We start from the raw sequence: 16,934 nt of genomic DNA on the forward strand, positions 1-16,934 counted from the left end.
CTGCCCTCACCCCTTCTCTTCTCTCTCACAACACTGGTCCTCACATTTCACCCCATGAACATCCACATCCAAATCCAAAGGATCATAAGCCACCATTTCCACCACCTACTGCAGGATGCCACCACCAGACATGTATTTCCTTTACCTCCCTTGTCAGTCTTCCAAAAGGACCGTTCCATGCGGGATACCCTGGTCTACTCTTCCTCCACTCCCAATACCTCCTCACACCTTCACCGCAATTTCCCATATAATCATAGAAGGTGTAACATCTGCCCATTTACTTCCTCCCTCCTCACTATCCAAGGCCCCAGACAAACCTTCCAGGTGAAGCAGTGATTTACCTGCACTTCACTCAATCTAGTCTATTGTATTTGTTGCTCACAATGTGGTCTCCTCTACTTTGAGGAGACAAAGTGCAGACTGGGTGATCCCTTTGCAGAACACTTATATTCTGCCCACAAAAACGACCCTGAGTTTCCGGTTGCCTGTCACTTCAGCACACCATCATGATCCCTGCCAACATCCCTGTCTCAGGCTTGCTGCAGTGCTCCAGTGAAGCTGGAAGAACAGCATTTTATTTTCCATTTGGGGACCCTGCAGCCTTTAGGGTCTGAGCACCTTTTTCTGTGTTCTCACCCCCACACACCAGGCCTTGTCATTCACATGAGCTGCCTTCACCACAGGCTGCTTATTTTTACTCATTAATGGTCTTGATTAGCAGCTTTTCTTTCTCCCTGGCTCACCATTATCCATCACTTAGTCTGCCCAACTGCTGTTTTCCCCCTCTCCACTTATTGTTTACTCTTCCTGCATCCTGTCTTCAGCATACACCAACCTTTTCTGAGCAACAATCAGTTCTGAAGAAGAGTCACTGGACCCAAAATGTTGACTCTGCCTTCTCTCCACAGATGCTGCCAGACCTGATCAGATTCTCCAATTATTTATGTTTTTGATTCATTCCTAACCATACTAATTCTGTTCAAATAGCCATACAGTCCTGATAGTACCTGAGGAATGCTCCATGGTACTTGAAGAATGTTAGTTTTCTAGCTGATACAGAGAGGAAAAAGGAGTAGAGGTTGGACATTCATGTCTTTACATTGCTATAAGATTTTAAGAATGTGAGCATGTAGCCTTGGTTCTGCATCTAAACGAGGAGGCCAGCGTAGCCTCTGAATTAAGTTGTGTTCTTTTCCACAACACATTCAACTTCAATTTACATTAAACCCTAGGCTGTGACCTCCTCAAACTGGAAGGTGCGAGCATGCAACAGCAAACCAAAGGGAGATAGAAAGGAAAAGCACTGATTTTCTCTTACAGCTGCTCAATGGATCGTTGGACCTTCAGGCTCACTGTGTGTACTGGGCATTGAGACCATTTCCTACTGCACACTTCACCCAACAGGCTGGTAGTGTTTAAAACAGTAGTTCCACTGTAAATGTTGGCTTCCTGTAGTAACTTGTGACCAATTAATGTGGGACAAGAATTTTATAAAGTTAAATTAAGAATATGTCATGTTCCTTTTGTAAAGGCTGGGACCTGATTAAAATTGTAATTTTAAAGAAAAGCTTTCACCTTGTTCTTTCTGCTTTGAAAAGACCAATACTGCCAACAATCAGAAAATACATGCTACTGTTTATTATGTGAATAGAATGATACCTGTTTATTCAGCACAATAAACGTTAATGCTCCATTCAGATCCAACAGTAAAAGACAGGGTTTAACACTGACTTCTTTGCTTATTAATTTATAATGTATTTCATGAAGCTACTAAATAATCAATAAGTTTATAAATAAATTACTGCATAATGAAAGGACTTACTCTGCAACAACCATGAGATATGATTGTGGTATAGTTATAGTAATGTGTGTAATGTTGGTCTATCTCAGATTTGTATTTCTTGAGCACACTAATAATGTATCCACCTTTTTCCCTATTAATAAAGCTCAAAAGATATCTTCCGAACAATTTTATTTACTTCTTTGAGTTATCAGTAAAATTTATCATAAATGTCAGGTATCTACTTAAATGGACTATTTTCACCAGTGCATGAATTTTGACTAAAAAGACCACATAGACTTACATTTTATACATACCCTTAATTTACTTTTGGAACAGTATGCAGTGGGGAACATTGCTTTAAAATCCTTAGACGTTTTGACATAGTTTATCAGACAAGTACAGTATTGTAGTGTCACACGGATATCACAGTTCCATACCACTACATGCATACAGAGACACTGATTTTCACAGAAACAGTTATTAAATCATAAAACACAACAATTAAAAGACTTATGTAATAAAATTTACAACTAAAACATAACTTTAGGAGATACAATTAACAGTGACTGATTCAGAAATTATAATGTCAAGTCTTTCAACTCTTGATAGGACAGCAATGATTATTCAGTCTGGTGGTAGGTAAATCCGGTTTTAGTTTGATGAAATATTGAAATGTAATATAGATTGCCCTTTGCTGAAAAAGGCAAATTCCTTCATAGTTTATTAGAATGTCATGCTTATGGTCAAAAATGGGATATGTCTGACCATAGATCAAATGTAAAAGTGATATGATATGAAGTAAAGACTGTTTAGATTGAATAATTTGCAATTTACCACTCACAATATTGAATAAGCTTTGCAGTCCAGATAACACTGGCATCAGGAGATTCAGTCTCACTGTTTGCGAATACCATGTGAGAAAACAGATAGAACAACATGAATTCATTCACTAAGAAAAAATAATGCCTTTTTTGAGTGTCATTTGTCTACATAAACATAACCAGCAGAAACAGTCATTTTTCTTATGGATGCCAAAGAACTACTGACAATGATAACTCTATGACAGATAGATATATACAGGTCAAAACCAAACATCTAGTCTGAGGTGTCAATGGAAAAGGTGAAGAAACTCTCTTTCACTCAAAACTGCAAAGTTGCATGTAACCATGGATACCAAGTCCCCAAATATTTTATAGTATTGCTATTCATTGTTTATAAATTTGAGGCTCGTTGGTTTCCAAACAGTCCCAGTTTATTTTTATGTGATTACATCAGCACAGTTTGGTGTTACAGAACCACTGTAGAATGTCACAGTATTTATTGAAATAATGTGAGCATTTTAAAATTAATTGCAGCCATTTCATCATTTAGTTCTGACAAAGGCTGATAAATTGGCATTGCTTTGCAATCGGCATAAAGTATGAATGGAACAAATCAGAAAATCTTACATTAAAAATGATGCCTCAAGAGAATTACCATGAGGTGAACTTTCTCACATTTTTAACAATTTTGCTCTGGCACCAATTATGTAACATTGGTTTGAGGTTCAGATTCATATAACAATCATGCAGTTCCAAATAGCTTGGTAGGTCTGTAACTTTCCACTTGTGTTCTACATTGTGGGAATTATCCTGACTTTGTTTGTCAGAAGTGTAGGTCTTATCTTTCTTGTGCAATATGCTGGTCTCATGGAAGGGATAGCCAACATATGAGCATTGTTGATGGCCTCTATTGTATAAATTATTATGCCAAGCTTCTTAGCTGGGAATTGATTAGGTAGGTGGATACCTTGCTTGTGACAAACAAGCTGAATAGCCATTGTTGTGCAGGTCATGTTTATGGTAACTTAAAAAAGAAATGGAGTCATGAGACAAAAGTGAAAAACCTTTGAAGGAACAACTGATTCCTCTTGGAAGTAGTTGACAGCTGCTGCAAAGACAAATTTTAATGTCAAGGATTATGAGAGCAAAAAACGTAATTTTATATAAAGACATTTGATTTTGTATTAACTATATGTTTTCCCTTGAAAAGTCAATAGATTTGAAAAAAAAGAATGAGCTTGGTATTTATGGAAATATGCTGTGTATTGCAGCTCAAGAAAGCTTGTTTCTCTCACATTATTTCAGCAGTCAGACCTGCTACCTTTTGATTTCTTCATTATCATGCCACACAGTCTCTCTGCTGGCAAGAGAGCTGTGTTGTGTTCTTTTACCCTTTCCGCATCCATAGAAAACAGGTTGTTATATGATAACATCAACTACATGACATCTAATAGATTTGGTGACCTTTAGCCAGCATGCAGTCAGTTGTGAAAATCAATTAACAATTCTCTCTCAAACAGTACTCTAAGAAATTAATTTACTTACATAATTTAACAAAAGATTTTTTTTGCTTCTAACTCAGTAATTCATGATACAAAACATAATTTTGTTTTACTTAGTTGCCCTTATATAAATTTTGCTAAAATACTGATAATGTTTATTTGAACAGAAAAATAGACTATTCTGCAACACATGCAGGTCATGTGACCACTCCATACATCTGATACTCATAGAGCCAAGAAGATGGCGAATGTGAAAATGCAGAGGTAATCCAAACGTCTGCACTTGAAAATAAAATGCTTCACTACTTCTTACTTACAATGATTTCCACTGCCTTGGCTGTGTGCTGTAAATATGAGCTGTACCAATTTGTGATATTATTCTTTAAAGTCACAGCTATGTGTTACATATATTTTAATAAACAGCAAACTAAGGTTTTGCAGCTGAGAATACATTTTACAAGTTGTGGTGTATCAGAAGATCATCATATGAATAAGCTAGCAAGTGGTAATTGTTATCCTGAATACAATGAGACCTTAACCCATTTGCAGCCACCAGGCAGTAGTTTGCACGCTTGTGTTCTTAGGTATGGAACATTAATTAATTGGGATTGCTGCTCTTTCTTCACTAGCTAATGTATTTTATCTGGAGCTCTTGCATTCAAAGCAGAGACAACAGACATTTTATCTTGTACAAGGTGCTTCCAAGACAAGGCACAAGAGAGATTTACCACTATTGTCCTAACATGATCTGTCTTAAGTGTAATCATCTAGTAATGACAACCTTTTGGACAATTCACTCTTTCCTAATTGCATTTTATCCATTCAATTCCATACTATTGACTATTTTCAATTGTGCTTTCACTCAGGAACTCTGAGAGACCTAACATATCAGTTGTATACTGGCTGTTTTAAAAAAAATCTGTTACTGGAAAAATAGGAACATCAAAGCAGGAGAAAGATGTTCAGCACCTTTAAGATTTTCCGCCGTTCAACTGGATCATAACTAATCTGCACCTCAAACTCACTTGTCCACTTTGCTCCGTATGCCCAACAAAAATCCATTAATCACAGTCTTAAAACTGAATAATAGGCAAAACAAAATGTAATTAAGTTGCTTGCTGTGATATTTCAGGACATGATTAGCATTTTTACCACTTTCATAAAATCATTCTGTGTTTGAATTAAATCTTTCAAATGGCCTGGTACACTACACAGTACTTGGATTTTCTTCATTTTTTTATTGCTGTCTCTTTCAGTAGATTTCTCAGTGAACTTCAGCAGAATAAGAGCAGTGCAGCATTGTGAAATCCTGCTCGAGTCATTAGGTTGTGGAATTTGGTTAAATAGATTGGAATAAATTATTTGTACGGACATTAGGCATGCATTCTTTTCTCCAGAATTTCTTTACTTTGCAAAACATTTGTTATCATTAGTAGAATGAGGGATATTGTTTGACTGTTCCAGATTTTAAAGTTTCCCATCAGCAACAGGTCTTGACAATAAAAAGGGAAATAGTAGTGATGTTAAGTAAATGTACAAAATACTTAATAAATTCATTGAAACAGGGACATAGATTCCAAGTGCCCAACAGAACAATTCAATTCTAAGCAAAGCAAATTGCAGAAAGAGTAGTTTTCCAAGTGAGTGTTGGCAAGTGGATGGAGTTCTCTTCGCTTTTGAAAGACAGCAAACTAATTTGTTTCAAGGGCGAGTTGCACCAGTAGGACTCACATTTAACATAATTTGTATCTTTTGACAAATTTCATGAGAATAAACAAGTCAAAATTCCTATTATTGTATTCCTTTATCTGCAATTCCATTTGTGATTGGTACAACTGGTATCTAATACCAATTACTGAGAGTCTTTAAGTTCCATGTGCGGAATGGTGACACATTGATTAGAATTAATGAAGAGTCCACATCTCAGCAGCAGGGCCTGTTAGCAGATGAACAGAATTATATATTCCATACTGATATGATAGTAATTTAAGAAAAAAATAATTATACTATCAATCTTTTGAAACAGTTACTATATACAATTGAATACCACATTCCAGACAATAGTTTTATATAATATGTAAACAACCACTTGGATGTTTATATATTATCAATGCATGACAAATACATATCAAGTAACACATGGGCATGTTTGAGAAATGAAAATCGGAAATGTATTTGTGGTTTTCTTCTCCATACTAATTTTGCTTTGTGTTGAGGTTAGATGAAACTATTATATGTGTAATCTCTTTTAGCTTTGCAGGAAACCAACATTTAAATGTCCTATGAGCTTGGACTGATCTTTGTTGTAGAGGTGACTTTCATACTGTTACACTTATAACTGCTCTGTGAAAGAGCCAGCAGAGGTACAGTGGGCCAAACAGTTCTCCTCCGTGCTGTATGTTTTTGAAATTCAAAGGACTCTTTAATTCCATTATGGTAAATGTTTAGAACTGAAGACAATATTTTGCAACAAGATTACTGTACCAAAAATAAAACTTTAACATTTTCAAAGTGCGAGTGTTTAATCATTTATATCTATACTTTCTTTACCAGCCAGAATGAAAAAATAAGCATTATTCCATTGTTAAAAATAAATCTTTCATTTAAAACTGTAAACTTTAAATCTGGTAAACTTGCTAAGATTGATTTGGTATTATACTTTGAAAATAAAGTCCATGATTATATTCTTTACATGGAAACCTATATGAAATTTTATATGGTATTTTGTACTTTCCAAGAAGAACTTCAGCCTAGTTTACAATACAGTTATGTCAAAGCTATGAAGGCATTTCTACATGGGCATTATGCTTAGCTATTCAGAATGAGACACATTTATGCATATACTTCATCTCTAGAAAACAATCTAGCAGCAATAATAACATTAACAAAAATGGTAACGTTGGATTTGTTTTGTTACAGGTAGTTAGAACTTTCATAGCAGAATTTTTTCTTATTTGATAGATACATAAATCTACTTCATATGTATGAAGACAATTCCAATCACTGCACTGGATCCTATCAATTTGATAGTGAAGTTCCATGATGGCATAGGCGGTTTAATATAAGTCTTTTAACTGGTGCAACTCACCCCCCCAACCCCACACCACAAACATTTTATTTTCCTGATTAATAATTTAGGACCCATGTTGTAATATTTGAATATTTAAAGAATTCTTCGGCTTCAAAAATACATTTTTACTTTGCATGACATCTACAATATTGACTTTAGTCAGTTTTTAAAGCTAACTGTTAGCTAAAAACCATGAATAAAGAAATACATGGAAGTGAAGAATAGTTCTTAATATGCACTATTTTTGGAATAAACTACCATTTTAAAAAATCACGCAACATTATTAATTCTGGTGCAGAAATGTTGATGCATTCCTTAAAGGGTTAATTAAGGAAATTGAGCAAATAATGTACTACAGTTCCACAACCAAAAGAGCCTAATCTGAACTAAAGTAAGCACATTTGTAGTGGAAGCATCTTCCTTCTTTGCTTTAAAGATTATTTGTATCCATTAGACAAATCATATGATACAATAATGGTATCCAATGTGGTTCAGTTATGCAACCAGAATCTTGAAATGAATTCCAGGCAGTGCCCTTCAAAGGATATCTCTATGATTCAGAATGTATTTCTGAAACATTCTTTCATTTGCAAACAAATACTTTCTGCATGTCTCTGAGAGATCTTTATACTTAAACTGTGTGGTCAGACTTTGTATTCTTCCATAGCTATTGGAAAGATAGAAGGGATTCAGGAACAAAAAAGAATAATGTGATAAAATTCTGATAGTATGAGTTAACAGTACTTTGCAGATTGTTTTTCTGTTCTTCAGTGCTAATGTTCGATGGACAGGACCTTTACATTTTAGTCAATGTTCTCAGGTTCCCTTCCATTAAACTTTCCTTTAAAGGTAACACTGGCTCATTTGAAATAGTTTTCCATGCCATGCAAAAAATACAAAGCTCTTATTTTTTAGAGGGTATACAATTTCATTTCACAATTCCAGCTTAGACAACAGCCTGGCAGATCCAAACTTCAGATGTTGTCATCATATACAGTGGAACAGCCACTTTCACCATATGTCACATGAATCTCTGGTGAGATGTGGTTGTCTAACTTGTTACCTTCTTGGGTCCCACTTTTCTTAACTCTATCCATTACGCCTTCCAAACTGTACATGCAATTTTGTCCAAAATGTTTTGCTGAAGAAGCCACACCAGAATCTTCTAAATAATTTCCACCCTGTCGGGAGACAGCATCCTTCTTACTTGGACAGTCGCTGTTGATGGTATGGTAGATGAGATCTGTTGGTCCAGATGGGTTCCTTCCATCCAGTGATTGATCTTCTTCATCACTATCTGCGTCAATGTATTTCTTCACTCCATCGTCATGGAAAGTAAAAGTCACTGGCGCAATGTTTTCTGGAGGTTTCATTCCAGATGAAGAACAAGCTGTTGAAGCTTCTATGCCAGGTAGATATCTCTCTGTATTCAATGGGCCATCCATAGGACCAGTGATGCTCTGAGATCCACCCACAATAGGGTCCACCATTGTTGACAGAGCTGCTATATTCGTGTTGTGAACAGGATTGATATCACTTTCCATAAAGTTTACTTTGAGAGATCTAGATTTTATGGGGTTGCCCTGTCTGGATGTGGCTTTAGCATTTTCTGTAAAGATGGTGTTGTGTTTATCTACTGCAGAGTTGTAAGCAGAGTTATTGGTATTGATGCCCAAGAGGTTCTTATTGTAACTGCCAGCTAGTTTTGTGACAGATTGCATGCTCTGTGCATTATCAGCTGGCAGGATTGGTGATTCTTTATCCTGAATGTTTTCACAACCTGGATTCTCACATACTTTACTGGGGAGCATTACTGTAGGACTGTGAGTAAACTTCCCAGCATCTGGAAACTCTGTAGCACAGCTAATAAAACTGTCTATGCTAGACAGACTCCTCATATCTAGTATTCCATCTGGTGTATTTAATAATGGATCAGAGGGACCAGATACTTTCTCCATCTCTATTTGATTTTGCTTTTTCACCTTATACATCTGACCCATTTGACTTATGTTCATATTGGGCTGTGATTGTGTCTTTGCCATTTTACTGTACATGTCCTCCAATTTCTGTACATTTAGGTGTTGTGGGGTAATGTGTGGGCTGCGAGCATTTCCGGGAGAGCTTTGTTCTTTGTGTTTAGCTTCAGGAGATTTGTTAGAGCTGGTCTCAGACACAGACCGTTTTCCCCATTTCCACTTGTTGGGTGACAGACTACTGTCCTGTAGTTTTTCACTTTTACCCATATTTTCTCCATTTTTCTCAACAACAATATCCATTAGTTCTATGCTGCGAGCAAAAGCATCTTTCATATTCATCGAGACAATACTTCCATTTCTCTTGGCCCGCTCAAGTGCCTCTCTTCGTTTTATTGCTTTTTCCTGTCTTTTCTGTTCCTTGTAGAACTCTGAGAAGTTATTCACAATAATTGGGATGGGGAGAGCAATCACTAACACACCTGCAATACAACATAGTCCACCAACTATCTTGCCCAATAAGGTTTTGGGATAGATATCACCGTAGCCAACAGTTGTCATAGTAATAGTGGCCCACCAGAAAGAAGCAGGAATACTCTTGAATTTAGTGTCATCTTCATCCTTTTCAGCAAAAAATACCAAACTTGAAAAGATCATTATGCCCATGGCCAGGAACAAAATCAGCAGTCCAAGTTCATTATAACTTCGTCTGAGTGTGAATCCCAGAGACTGCAAGCCTGTTGAATGCCTGGCTAGTTTGAGAATTCGCAGTATCCTCATTATCCGGAAAATCTGAACCACTCTTCTGACATTCTGGAATTGAAGCACACTTTTGTTGGATTCTGTGAGAAATATAGTGACATAATATGGCAAAATGGCTAACAAATCAATGACATTCAGTGGACCTTTAAAGAATTTCCATTTGTTTGGTGATGACAAGAAACGCAACAGATACTCCATGGTGAACCATGCAATGCACACTGCTTCTACATGAGCCAACTGTGGGTTGTCCGTGAACTGTCCAAATTCATCCTTGTCTTGTAGTTCAGGAAGTGTATTAAGTGACAAAGCAATTGTTGATAATACAATGAAAAGTATAGATATTATTGCCAAGGTCTGAAAAAGAAAGAGAACATTTACACATTAGTGAACTCAGAGAATGATGGCATTTTTCAAATGTTTCTTTTCTATAACAGTATTTCTGAACATGTAAGAATAGATCTAATGTTGCCTGTCAATTGATTATTCTGTGCTTGTCTGGCACAGATACTTAAGTCTGCTTTTCTCATGTTTATTTTAAATTCTCTCATAATGTGTCATTAATATGGTAGACACATAAAAAGTAGTACATATTCAGAACATAAATATTCAGTTAACATATTAGAATCCAGAAATAACTGCTGGTGACAGAAGCGGCAGCCTCACTTAATTTGTTCCTTTGACCTTTTCCTTTCTAATTTATCCTGATATGGACCTGTCTGTACGGCATAATGGGCTGGATTTCATAGTCCCTTGTGGATGTGTTTACTGTGTAGGCACTGCCTTTCGATCCATCCTTGAAATCAGCAGCCTGCCCACCACTTTTAAATAAGGGATTAATAGGAAATTGAGTTTATTATTAAGTGAATTGATTTATATTTCTTGCTGCAAGAGCCATAAAATGAGGAAAAAGCCTATTTTTGAAAACAATTTTCTAAAGGCAGCAAGGAAGGAGGGCATTGGGGGCATCCCTCAATATAGGTGTATGCCCACCTGTGCCCACCCCCCGGCCCCTAAAGATATACACCCTCACCAAAATCCCCTCTGCTGCAAGCTGCCTAATTGCTTCATAGCCAAGAGAGGGCTATCATCTTGGCTCCAGTGTCTATCTTCACTCCTTCCGAGACAATCAGGTTAATTGACAACTATTGAGTGCAGTACTTGCTCCCACTGAGGTGACAGTCCAAGTCTCAGTCTACTTAGGCCATCAGCAAGACTGATCATTGTGGCTGGACTTCTTAGGGTCTGTTGACTGCAATTCTTCCAATGGGTAATGGCAAGCAATATGCCATTCCTGTGAAATTCAGGCCAATATCATTGTTCATACCCCAGTTTCAAATAATTTAGATAAATCATTTTTATTTGTAGCTAATCATTCAGCAAATTGAGAATTTTGTTCCAATTATTACCTTTGTTAGACCTAATTTACCATTCTTCACCCACATTTAATTAAAGAGAGGTAATCTGTCAAAAAAAAGTTAACATTTTAAAACTAGTCCATTCAACATTTCAGAAATTGAAGTATTTTGGACTTTACCCAATATTTGTAGAAATTTGAATAATTATCTGTTCAGGAAGGGGCTATTTAGTGTACACATTGCCATTTTTATGACAGCTCTTTGGGGACTCAATTTAATAATCTCAAAAATGGGTTGCCTGTTCAATTTGATTATCTCAGATTTAAGCCGATGCTGTGTTGTTCAATGGCTAGATATGTTGACGGGAGTGAACAGTTTGAGAAGCCAATGCAACCTCAAGCAACTTGCATTGCTTAAAACAACCCTGCATCTCTTAAAGGGGAGGTACATTGTAGTTGCAGCAGGAGTTAACAGATGAGCAGCAAATACCTCTGACTTGAGAAACATTGAAGAATGGCACAACATAGGAAAGAATGGGCTTCAAGGTTTAGCGACACAATACTAGACGCTTTGATAAAGGAGGTAAAAAGAATGAGCATTCACAGGGGCCAGGTGAGCAACCAGACACCTGGTCAATAGGGAGTGGGAGCAGATAGCTGTGGAAATCAATACCATTTGCCTAGCCCTGGATGTAGTGCCACAAGAAGTTCAATGCTGTCATACTAATGATCAAGGCCTGCGACTGTACCTTCAAATGCTATATTGTACCCAGTTGCATTAGTTTCAGTCACTGCTTGAGTCTCTACGCCACACTTATTTATCAAACAATAGCTGTCAAACAGGATATGCCTACAATTAGAAATAGGCAGAGTGGGCAGTGTCAATGTACATGTGGAACATGCTGCATATTTTTGAATGTGGCACCAAAAAAACCAATATAAATTAACAATAGAAAAGAGCCATGGGAAACACAGGTAGAGTGCAGTTCAGGAGAGAATGCCATTCCAAACAAATCTCTGGTCATAAACACAGAGAATGCTGAAGAAACTCAGCAGGTCTGCCAGTATCCATGAAGAGAGAAATAGAATTGATGTTAACTCTGCTTCTCTATCCACAAATGCTGCCAAAACTGAATTTCTCCTGCACTCACTGTGCATATTTCAGAATTCCAGTATCTGCAGTATTTTGCCTTTGAATCATCTGCTTATGACTGGTTAAATAAGAATGGAAGGCAGTGACAGCAATTCCATTCAGCTGGGTGATGGTGGTGGGGCATTGGAGGAGGATAGTGTGATCAATCCTGGTAGAAAGGTACAGAAAGGTCGAGACAAATGAGGAGGCATATATGACATGGTCACGGTGCCATAGAATGTCATTTGGGACTTTGATAAGGGCCATTTTAGTATTATTCCTGAGGAAATACTCAGATGAGAGAAATTTAACCTTGGACTTCAGGTTAAAATGGATACTGCTTTTGGGAGGATGTTAAGAATTTTTGGATATGATGAGAGAAAAATGAAATCCTTCCTTTCTCAGTTGCACATGAAAGTAATTACGACTTAATTTATTACTTTTACAGTAAAGATGAATAAGCTCTTTATGACTACATTATAAATTCCATTCAGAATCTACTGAAAAAAATATGTTGTTCTGTGCTGTCAGTTATGGAATGCATTAATCTATGGCTCACTTGACAGGCCACAAAGGTTTAATGGACCTTAACTGTAGTTCAAAGAATGGGAAATAATTTGACAGCATCTCATTTATGGTTCACACAATGTTCCATAATCAAATAATTGTGCTATACCAGAGCAGAACATCTCAAAGTGGCTGCAACAGCTAAAAACATTACAATTTTTTTTGATAACGCAGAGCAGGCATTCACTCTTTACAAATAAAGTGACTACAGTAGATTTTGGTGTGGAGTCGCTTTCACTTGCTCCAGTATAGGCCACAGAATGGCAGTTCCTAACCAGACTGCAGTTATACAGCAATTGCAAGGCATTAACAGGAATCGGTAATGTGCAATGCTCAGATGACTGCACTATATTGCTGTGGTCCCTCTGAACTCAGTGACAATGTAGCACTTCACAAGTTGAAACTTTATTGCTGGAACAGCACAGCAGGTCAGGCAGCATCCAGGGAACAGGAGATTCGACGTTTAGTCCTACTTGGTAAATAATGCTTGCTCTGTTTCTACTCGCCCTCCTGTCTCCAGCTTCCAAGCCTCCACACTTATGCCACTGGCCTGCCTACATGTCCAAAACCAAGGTGCAACATCTTTCCACAACAACTGGAGAATTAATAGACTCTTCATTACCCAACTGGATGATTTTCAACTGTTAAACAAGGTTTTTTTTCCAGGTTTACTATATTATTAAGTGGTAAACAAATGAGTTTAAACATTTAAGATAATTTTTAAAAAAATTAATTTTATGATTTTCTTCCTTAGTTTCTCCCAGCAGTCTCTTGGAAGCTAATCTTTCAATCTTGTAGACATAAGAGAATTCCAGCAGGTTTGCAATCTTAGCATATAGAAGTGTGTGGGCACACACTGGTAATAGTACATCACTGGGAATGAGATCTGCTAAGAGCAGAACTGGCTTGCAAGGCACCCAATAAGTGGATTGTTTGAAAACTTTTTAAGCGAAAGTGAGGACTGCAGATGCTGGAGATCAGGGTTGAGAATGTGGTGCTAGAAAAGCACGGCAGGTCAGGCAGCATCCAAGGAATATTCCTGATGAAGGGCTTTTGCCCAAAACATCGATTATCCTGCTCCTCGGATGCTGCCTGACCTACTGTGCTTTTCCAGCACCACACTCTCGACACTGAAAACTTTTTAAACCTTTCTTTATGCCAAGCTGGAACTGTACAGCACTTGGAGCAACTTCAACTTAAATGAAATGATGGCCAGCATGGGTATTTGTGCCTTCAGTTCTTAACACTTTTAAAAATAAACATTGTCACTTTTGCATTGAGGCATGGCTGAAGTAACTTAGAACCGATGTGATGTTGTTTGTTAAAGAAGGGAATTAAGTGACAAACCCACAAAGCTCTTTTGCCACAAGGTTCTGTGATTATTTTGAAGAGGGTGATTTATATGAATAGATTCCTTTTCAAAACCAGTCCACTAAAACACAGAATTGTTACAGGTCTGATGGAGGCCGTTTGGCCCACCAGGTTGGTGCTACGTCTCTGAATGAAATTTACAAAACCAGATTTCTTGAAATATTCCTGCATTATAGAGTTAGAAAGCTGTGCTCCATGAGCTTCATTGGATTTCTGCAGAGCTGCAGATATGCCACTTCCCCCAAGCAAAGGCCATAAGGCATCTATTAACATGGTCAATCTGTAAAATTTGGACTTCCAAATTGGAAACATTAGTGCTACTTGTACAATACTAAAAAGGAAAAAAAATCACTAGATTACCAGAAGGTTTTACATTAAAATGTACATCACTGAACAAGAAATATTCTTCAAAGGTCTTTTTGTGTCATTTAAAACTAGTTTAATTACATCACTTATGGATACACTTCTTATGGGGCACTTACTCTTTCTGTCTTCCTTTCGTTTGAAACAGAAACTCGAGAAAAATGAAAAAAACTGTTGGTGAAATTGTTTGGTCCCAGGGGCAGGGAAGTAACTTAATGAAGGAGCTGTGCTGGAGTACCCCTCAATCTTCCTGGGATCTGCATGGGAAGGCCCAAGGACTGAACTTCTTGCCCCAGGATTGAAGCCTTTAAGTAATCAATTAATGGCCACGTTAGGACTACTTACCAGATCCTAGGTTAGAGTGGTGCTGGAAAAGCACAGCAGTTCAGGCAGCATCCGAGGAGCAGGAAAATCGACGTTTCATCAGGAATAGAGGACTACTTACCAGCCTATTCCCATTGAGCTACAATTATCCCAGCTCCAGGAGGATTATAAAAGTTGGTCCACCTGATTGCTAAACTAGCATAGTCAGGCTGGCAGGTAGAATGGGTGTTTGCAGTAATCTGTGTACAACTGAGAGATTGGAAAGGAGTGGGGTTTGGCTACTGACAGCCAGCCCCACCTTTGCTCCTGGTCCCTATGCTTCCCTCTCCATCCAACTCCCATCTTGTGAGGCAATGTCCGTTGCGAAACAATGCTCGCATGTGATCAGAGTTCACGCCTCCATCTTGGAATTCTTCGGGTTGTTAAGCCCACAGTAACAAAGGTCACCTCCATTGTGCTGCCAAGTGTGAGAGTTGCCAGCCTGTGAGTGATTGCTAACTCTTGGTTTCTGCAATCAGAGACCTAATCTTGGTCAAAAGCCCACTGGCCACCAATTAGATTGGCAGATGACAGTGTGGGCTTTCAGCTCCTAACAGGACACAGTTTCTCTTTGCTAACCTCTCCTGCTTTTGAAGTTCATCTAAAAACAGGAAGATTGCACATACTGTTTCTGTAGCTATTCTATAGATAGAATGGCAATAGAACCTCTGCTGATTGTTACAATTGCAAAAACTAATAAAAGCTGCAATTAACTCAATAGAATGATAAATGAATTCTCATCAATCAAACCAATCACTTCAAACTCCCTCCCAATTCCATCTTAATATTACAATCTCTGCTCTCGCCTCTATGTAAAAGTGTCACCAGGTGGCGCAGCAACAGGCCACACACAAATACAGCTTGGCTGTGGAACAGCAACAGCTTGGAACCAAATAGCACTGGCCATATAATCATTTTACAAAGTCAAACTCTCAAGAGTTGGCTCACTGAAATCAATGAACATTTCACTTCCCATGATGATCAACATTATATTTTCTGTCCAATATGCCACTGATAAAACACAATATACAATTTAATAAAAGCGTTTCCCTAAACTTTCAAAGTCACAGTAAACTTTGATGAGTTTTTGAAAATACCATAGGGGACTTGACAAGCTATTTGGGTCAGTGGGTACAGAGGCTCTCGTTTCAACAGAAGGAAGCCTCATTACAGCAAATGGACAGTTTAACAAACTTCCCACAGTATCATATACATCCTGGTGAAGAAGGCTGTGTCATTGCGAAGCCTAATTCTCTTGCAGTTCCCAGCCCCATCTGCCCATGCACCAGTGAACAGTTTAGCATTTAGAACAATTACACTGGATTTAAAAAAAATCATTCTGGAAATGTGAGTGTTACTGGCTGGCCCAGTGCTCTTGAGAAGGTGGTGGTGAGCTGTGGTTTAATTATTTTACTGTATCAGTACTGTTATAGCAATTCAATATGGTATCTTGTATAATTTATGTGAATACATTGAAAATGGCTGTTTGAATGAGTTCCTAAAGATTGTTAGAGAATAACTATTCTTACAGGGGACCTTGCAATCATTGCTATACATTGATGTTAAAAGGATGCTATTGAATCACAGGAGTTACAAACCTAAAACAAAATAATATATCAATAAAATTATTTGCTCTGTTGTGATTTGGTGACACTTGTTTCTCATTGAGAATAAAAAACCCGAATTGCATACATTGGTGCAACTTTATTAATCATGTTTATGAATGCTTATTAAGACCAATACAAAGATGTTGTAAATCTGAAATTAAAACACGTCAGTTTCTCAGCATTTGAACTGAATAATGGCAGGCAAAATCTTCATCAAATTGGAAATTATAAAATAAATGAGCCTTTATATAACAAATGTTGTATCC

At 37.5% G+C, this 16,934-nt stretch overlaps 1 protein-coding gene across 3 annotated transcripts in view; it reads right to left on the reverse strand.

Annotated features, from left to right (window-relative positions):
* Nucleotides 1-1,486: 1,486 nt before the first annotated feature.
* kcnb1 (potassium voltage-gated channel, Shab-related subfamily, member 1) overlaps nucleotides 1,487-16,934 on the reverse strand; it is a 360,002-nt gene continuing 344,554 nt past the window's right edge. For all 3 annotated transcript variants that reach the window (XM_043710368.1, XM_043710367.1, XM_043710369.1), the window contains exon 3: nucleotides 1,487-10,265. In XM_043710368.1, the coding sequence (XP_043566303.1) occupies nucleotides 8,151-10,265 (2,115 nt within the window). In that variant the 3' untranslated portion in view covers nucleotides 1,487-8,150. The remainder of the gene's footprint in view (nucleotides 10,266-16,934) is intronic.

The sequence above is a fragment of the Chiloscyllium plagiosum genome, chromosome 20, assembly GCF_004010195.1.
Source record: "Chiloscyllium plagiosum isolate BGI_BamShark_2017 chromosome 20, ASM401019v2, whole genome shotgun sequence".
NCBI classification, from domain to species: Eukaryota; Metazoa; Chordata; class Chondrichthyes; order Orectolobiformes; family Hemiscylliidae; genus Chiloscyllium; species Chiloscyllium plagiosum.